This window comes from Cnephaeus nilssonii, assembly GCF_951640355.1.
Source record: "Cnephaeus nilssonii genome assembly, chromosome: 6".
Lineage (NCBI taxonomy): Eukaryota > Metazoa > Chordata > Mammalia > Chiroptera > Vespertilionidae > Cnephaeus > Cnephaeus nilssonii.
This window is the reverse complement of record NC_137077.1, coordinates 7,104,018-7,111,252: the sequence shown is the minus strand read 5'-3', so window position 1 is coordinate 7,111,252 and position 7,235 is coordinate 7,104,018. Positions and strand designations below refer to the sequence as shown.

At 62.0% G+C, this 7,235-nt stretch overlaps 1 protein-coding gene across 1 annotated transcript; it reads right to left on the bottom strand.

Annotated features, from left to right (window-relative positions):
- Positions 1 to 387: 387 nt before the first annotated feature.
- C1QTNF6 (C1q and TNF related 6) lies at positions 388 to 6,926 on the bottom strand. The gene is made up of 3 exons (XM_079773541.1): positions 6,806 to 6,926; positions 4,106 to 4,364; positions 388 to 2,433 (listed from the first exon to the last, which is right to left on the bottom strand). The coding sequence occupies exons 2-3, from the start codon at positions 4,356 to 4,358 to the stop codon at positions 1,886 to 1,888; spliced, it is 801 nt and encodes a 266-aa protein (XP_079629667.1). The 5' UTR covers positions 4,359 to 4,364; positions 6,806 to 6,926; the 3' UTR covers positions 388 to 1,885.
- Positions 6,927 to 7,235: the final 309 nt, after the last annotated feature.

The window sequence follows — 7,235 nt, the reverse complement described above, 5'->3', positions numbered from 1 at the left end:
TCCCTGCAGCCTCTGTGCATAGTGGGGCACCCAGCACACAGTAGGTGCTCACTAGGAGTGGTTCAAAGGATGAACTTGGCGCCCACCAGGCAGCCTCTCTTCTAGTCCTGAGGGCACCTCCTGAGGTAGATTATCATCGTCATCCCCATTTCACAGACAAGGGAACTGAGGCTCAGGGGAGCCGGACTTTCCTGAGGCCACAGCCAGGGTGTCACACAGCAGACTCTGAGGCGGTTCCATCAACTCCAGAGCAGACCGGCTGCCTGAGTGAGCGAGGGCTGGTTTCTGTGGGTGGGGAGCCTCAGTCTCTCTGGATAGGGGTCCCCGGAGTCTCCCAAGGGCGCTGAGCAGAAAGAACCAGGCTGAACTGCCAAGAAGACACGCAACCTTTAATAACGCTGGACAGCAGGGCAGGTGCAGGCGGCTGGGAGGGGCTGCGCCCCGGCCTGCGCACAGGTCAGGCCCTGCGGCCACCCCCAGCCATGCAGCCACCACGTGGCCCCTTGGCTATGAGCACCAGAGACCACCCCGGGCCCCTCTTTCCAGAGTCTGCGTAAGCACCAAGACGGGGGGCCAAGAGAGGAAGGCTGGGGCCACCAGGCTGCCCCACCTGGGAGCGGAGAAGGGGCAGGAAGCCTGATGTCCCTTACTTGGCCCGGGCCCCTCGGCATCATGGCTCAGAGGAGGGAGGGTCCCCGACTGGCCTGAATGTTACCCGCGTCAGTTCCTCAGACCTGCTGAGGGTCCAAAGCCTGGCGCCTCTGCCCGGGCATTTCCCAAGGCGGCACCAGGCCAGGGAGACTGTGGGTCTCCAGCACCTTAACGCTCAGAGAGTGGGGACACTGGGACGGCAAGGGGGGACACGGAGGGTCAGAGAGCACCTGGGGACAGACATCAAGGTCTGCGGGGCGGGGAGCTCGGGAGAACCAAGGCCAGGTGCCTTAGGTAGGGTGGGCTGAGCGCGGCCGTGCTGAGCCCCAGAGAGGCAGGGAGGGGTGCTGTGAGGGGGACAGGAGCCCTCGCAGGTGACCATACAGCTGTATGGGGGCTATGGGGCTGGGGTTGCTTTAATGACAGGCATTGAGCAGGAATGAGAGGAGGCAGGGAACACCCCTCCTCGGGGGCCCTGACCTACCAGCCTGGGGGACCGTGGGTGATGAGGGGCCACGGAGCCTGAATGCCCGGAGCCCAGATTATGTGACAAGAGCGCCACGCGTTTCTCCGGGTCAGGCCTCAGAACCCTCCGTCTCCCACCCGGGCTGGGCTGCATGCCCACCGAGCGCAGGCCTGCGTCTGACCCGCCCCAGCTTTCCCGGGCCCGGCACAGTGAGCTCACTCGTGAGGTCGGATGAATGACGAAATGAGCGGCTGCACAGGTGGGGGTGCAGGCGAGAGTGAGAGAGGGAGGGAGGAGGGGCAGCCAGAGAAGTGAGAATGTTTAAGGATGCTGTGATGATTCTAGAATGTTCAGAGGGTACGGAACGTTTAGGAAGAAAGTTCTAGAGTCTGGTTACTCCAGTGTGGCCCATCCACCAGCCGCGCGAGCGTCACCCATGAACCGCTTGGACATGCCGAGTCCTGGGCCCACTCCACGCCTGCCTGATCGAATCTGCGTTTTAGCACCAACGGTCCCCGGGTGATTCGTGTGCAGGTTCAAGTTGGAGAAGCGCTGGTCTAAAAGGCTGGGGAAGTTGTGGAACATTTAGCTTAGACGGCTTCTCGAAATCTGTGCAAGAGAGGGGAGCGGCAGAAACAGCCTGAGAGGGAGGGAGGGAAGGAAGGGGGGGCTACCCGGAGTGCCAGGCCCCGCGGGCCCGCTTTACAGAGGGGGACACTGAGGCCCTGCGGGGGGTGGGCACCCACGGGGGAGCCGCCCAGCTGGAGGCTAGTCGTCCTCGGGCTTGATGAGGTGGCCGCTGAAGGTGATGTAGATGTCCACGTCGTCGCTGTAGATGGCGTTCTCCCGCTCGCGCTTGAAGAGCCGCGCCCAGACGCGGTCGCCGGGCGCCAGGGCCAGCATCACGCTCTGGCTCTGCATGATGCTGCGGTCGCTGGGCTGCGCGTACAGGATGACGGCCGCCTCCTCGTTGTGCATGACGTGCACGTAGGTCTCCTTGAAGTTCCAGCTGTGCACGTTGAGGCTGAAGAAGTAGAGGCCGCCCAGCGGGGCCGCGAAGTGGCCGGCGGCCATGTCGAAGTGGCCGTCCGGGTTGACGAAGACCGAGTCGAAGAGCAGGGTTTGGAAGCCCTCGCTGCTGTGCAGGGCCGTTCGGCGGCCCACGGAGAAGGCCGAGAAGCGGGTCTGGCACGGGCTGCCAGGGCTGCCCGCCTGCCCCTTGTCGCCCTTGGTGCCCTGTGGGCCTCGCTCTCCCCGGGGGCCCTCCCTGCCCAGCTTCCCGGGTGCGCCCAGCAGGCCTCGGTCCCCTTTGTCACCTGTGGGAACAAGGGAGAAGTCAGGGCAGGCCCCCGGGTCGCCGGGCCTGAACGAAGGGGGCACCCACACTGGTCTGCGGAGGGCTCTGCCCCTGCCCAGAGAAGCAAGGCCAGAGGGACCAGCATCTGGGGAGCGCCTACTGCACGCCAGGCACGGCCTCCCCGAATGTCCCTCTAGAGAGGACACTGACCATGGCCACTCACAGAGAGGTTAAGTGACTCGCCCAGGGTCGCACAGCTCAGGAGCAGGAGAGGCAGGGCTGTGCCTCCAGTGTGTCTCCACACCCGCCCATCCCCTGCCTTCCCAGCAGAGAGGGTCCCGCTGTGGGCTCTGGGAAGGCAGGCCCAGCCCCGCTCCCCGCCAGGGAAGGGGGACACTGCATGAAGCCAGCTCCAGTGGGGATGGGCACGTGGCAGGGTGCACTTTGCACTTCTGACCCAAAGAAGGAACCAAGGAAAACACCCAAGGAAAGCACCCTGGTAGGCGCCAGGCAGCCCCTGGCGGGCTTTACCCCCCGTGTACCCGGCCACAGCTGGGGTCCTGGTTGTTTGCCTGTATGTTGAAAGAGTCACGCACACCTCACAGGCGTGTTCGCCAGCCCTCAGCAAAGGCTGCGTGGGAAAGCACTCTGCAAACTCCGCAAACACGCAGCAGGACGATTCACCTAGCACGGTGGTCTGCAAACTGCAGCTCGGAAGCCACATGCGGCTCTTTAGCCCCTTGAGTGTGGCTCGGCGTTAGAACCACTTCTTCAAAATAGACTCGCCCAGGCCAAAAACGGACTTCTGCGCACGGGCCACGAAGTTTCAATCTCACTGTACGTGTGCGCCCGCACGTGGTATTTTGTGGAAGAGCCACACTCAAGGGGCCAAAGAGCTGCATGTGGCTCGCGAGCTGCTGTTTGCCGACCACTGACCTAGCACTGCTCGGCCCATCTCCACCTGCCCAGGCATCTGGCAGTAACTCACCTGACCCCCAGGCAGACACACCTCTGCCCAGCCCTTGCTCCAAGCTGAACTTGAACACGAGAAGCAGGTGGCCACCTGTGTCTTGAGGGACCTGAACCCAAATAGTTCCCTCTGCTCAAACCCGCCCCTGCTCCCCACCTCACTCGGAGGAGAAACCCAAGTCTGATCTGGGCCCGGCTTCATCTCCAACTCCAGTTCCTTCCCTTGCTGCTGCCCCTTAAAAACCCAGGCCCACTCCTGCCCCAGGGCCTTTGAACCTGCTGTTCCCTTTGCCTGGGATGCTCTTCCCCAGATACACATGGCTTCTCCCTCAGTGAGAACTGACCATCCTGTGTGATAGGCAACCTGCCCCCGATGTCCCTTACCCGGCCCACCTTGCCATCTCCATGGCATTTGCCACCATCAAACACTTTATCTCGTTAACGTGGGTCGTATGCGTATTGCTGTCCGCCTCCCCGACCAGAATGGAAGCGCACTGGTGGTAGGTATCTCTGATTGTTCACGCTCCAGCCCCAGAATTCAGAAGAGTCCTGACACATAGTAGGTGTCTCATTAATGTGTGGACAAAAGGGTCGGGAATAATTTTCTGTCCTGGTTTCTCCTGCTTCCTCCTCCTCCCCTCCCCAGGCCCAGGAAGAGACCCCCCATGCCCTCCATGTCCCCGACCGGGCCAGTCCAGCCTGAGCCACGCACAGGTACTCACCCTTCAGGATGGTCATGTTAATGTAGGGCCTGACCTCAGGCCACACGTAGGGAAGGGAGGATGGAGAGGCTGAGGACTCATCTGCAGCATAGGCAGGGGCCAGGGGGTCCTCAGAGTCACAGCACCGTCGGCAGCGCCCGGGGGGACTGGAGGCCACAGCTTCCCCAGAGGGGTGCTCCTCAGTGGGGACCCCAAACACCAAGAGAGGGAGCAGGAGCACTGTCCAGAGGAGGTCCAGGGCAGCTGTCCCCATGGCGGCCTGGAGCAGGGAAGGAGGAACAGACAGTGTATCTACATCTCCACTGTGCCCATGCCCGGCATGAGTGCCACCACCCACAGCAAGTGCGTTCCTGACAGAACTTGGGGAAGGACGCCAGTGCCCCCATTTAACAGACCAGAACACTGAGGTCCACACAGAGAAGCAAGTTCTTCAAGGTCCCAGAGACTCGTGGCAGGCAGGGCAGGGCCTGGAGGCCGAGTCTCCCGGAAGGAACCCAGTCTCTGAAGGCTCTGCCATACGAGGTCCACGAGGGAGGAAGCCGCTCCAGAGAGAGGCACAGCCCAGAGCAGAGGAGGCTCTTGGGGGACCTTGGCTGGGGTGGGTGAGGAAGGTGCCCCAGCAGCCCCTGTGCCAGAACCACTGAGACCGTCAAATGCTCTTTCCACCCTCCCCGCTCCCTCCGGCTTGCTCTCTCGCCATTGACAAGTGAGAGGGCGCTTGGAACAAACACAAAGGATCCCGCAGGCTTGCTCTGTAGGGGAGGGGAGGGGACTGAGCCCATGGTTTGGGGCATGAACACGAGGACCTGACAAAGGAGCTAGGGAAGTTCGTTCATTCTAGCAGACAGGTAGCAACTTCCACCCGAGAAAACACAGGGTTCTGCGTGGGGACGGGGTCCTACTGTGGAGCAGTGAGGAGTCCTTTGCTGAGTCACAGCCGCAGCCACTGCTGGCCTGCACGGGCCTTCCTGCAAGGGAGGGGGCACTCCTGGGGTGGGGGGGACACATTAGAAACAGGAGAGAGTGCACCACGGAGTAGGGACCTTGGCACGGGCTGGTGCCAGCCTCCCTGCTCTGGGCATCAACCACCTGCACAACCTCACACTGAGTCCTTGCAGGGAAGCCTCGGGCGAGAGTTAAATCATTGGAAAGTGGTTGTGTCAGTCATAGTAGACCTGCCAATAAGCTGCCAAGGTGGTAAATTGGAATTAAGGGGCAGGACTAGGAAGCCTGAAACCTGAAGAGGCTCCGAGAAGGCCAGGGTTTGTGAGGACCTGCTTTGGCCTGGGCAAGGGAGAAGGTTCCAGAGTTCCTGGAGAGGGGCCGGAAGCAGCTGGACACCGGCGCTGGAGACAGGCCGGGCTGGGTGGGCAGGAAGCCGGGCGGCGGCCCTTGGGGGCTGGCCTGAGTTATCGCAGGATCAGAAGCTCGGCTTCTGAAACCAGGCTGGTTTTTACACTTCGGGCGTTTCTTTGTTTATTTCCTTTTTGTTCTCCTTTAACATTTAGCACAATTCAAAAATATTTTTTCTGTGGTTACTACCCGTAGAGAAGGTATTGTTTTAAATGCCACCCTCTCTCTCTGAGCACCGTGGTAAGAGCTAGGTTTTAAAGGGGCAGAGGCCCTCTCCTGAGCACCTCCCCTTCCCAGGGCTGGCTAGTAGGGGTGCCGGGCAGCCTCCCCAGCCATCACCCCCTCCTGGAGGTGACTGTCCCCCAGCTCCTGCCCCCAGCCCTGGTCCCCTGGTCCCCTGGTCCAGTGCCCTGGTTCTGCTCTGTAAGGCAGGTCAAGTCCACACAGATCAGCATCCTCTCTGTCCATGATGACCACCCTCACCTTTTGTTTGTAAACTGCACATCCCAGTGGTTTTGAGAAAACCGACAATCCCCCGTTTCCTGGCCAGAAGGTGGCCTCATGGGAAAAGGTGAGGCCCTGGAGTCAGACTTGAAATCCCAGGCTCACTGCCGAGCTGGGAGACCTGGGGCTGGTGACAGGACCCTCCGGCTGTCCTGCTCCTTGACACCTACAAGGAGATGACCGCCACCTCCCACCGGGTTGCTGGGAAGGTTTAAGCGCAGAGAAGTTGGCTGACCTGCAAAAGACTCCTAATAAAAAGTTTGCTCCTTCTTCTGCCCAGCGTGACCTCTTCCCGGGGCAGGGCAGGGCGGGCAGCCCAGGGCTCCTCCAGAGGACTGGCCCGTTTGGGGACCTAGCTGTTGGCTCCAGCCAGGTGACAGTCAAAAGCTCTGGGACACAAACTTCCTGGCCTGGGGCACAGGAAGCAAAGCAGCCTTACACAAAAGTCACAGCACAGCCTGGATCACCGGCTGGCCACGGAGGAGGGTGCCAGGCAGGGAGTGTGAGGGGCCATGCCACTGGGGGTGGCGAGGGGGTCCCTGCTGCCTGCACTCAGGAGCTGGGGTCTCTTTGGGGTGGGGGAAGGGCCAGGCCCTGCAGCGTAGACTTGGTGTGCGTCCCAGCCCAGCAGGGTGGGCACAAGCCAGGAGCAGCAGAGGGCAGCCCTTCACCAGGGGCTGAGGCCTGGGTACAGAGGGGATGGGGAAGGGAGAGCCTGGAGGGTCAGAGGAATGGTGCAGGGCCCGCGATGTGCGAGGCGGGAGGAGAGGAATTCCAGGCTCTGACCCCAGCCTCCTCGGGGGGCGGCCCTGCCGTGGGAAATGCAGGCCCTCCATCACTCACCCTCCGTCCCGCGGGCTCGCCCAGCCGCTCACAGACCCCGGGCCTCGGGTCAGCCTCTGGCTCCTTGGCCCATGTCTGCAGTAATAACTGGTTGCTGGCCCAGACCCCCAGGCCAAGCCAAGGAGGGAGGGAGGGAGGGATGGAGGCAGGGCGAGAGGGAGTGAGGGAGGGAGGGAGGGAGGGCGGAGGAAGAGGGCTGAGCTGGCTTCCCACGTCCCCTCCTCCCTGCTCCCGCCCCTCCGCCGCTGGGTTCTGCCGAGATAATGGGAGTTCTGGATTTCCTTTGCTTAACTCTTTGGCGGGGTCTTGTTGGACACAGAGGCCCAAAAATCAGCACCAGGAGGGCTCTGAGGCCCCTGAAGTGCTGGCTGGGAATCCGAGGTGGGGAGCGGGGGGGGGTAGGGAGCCCCTTCAGTTGCTTGGGAAGGGG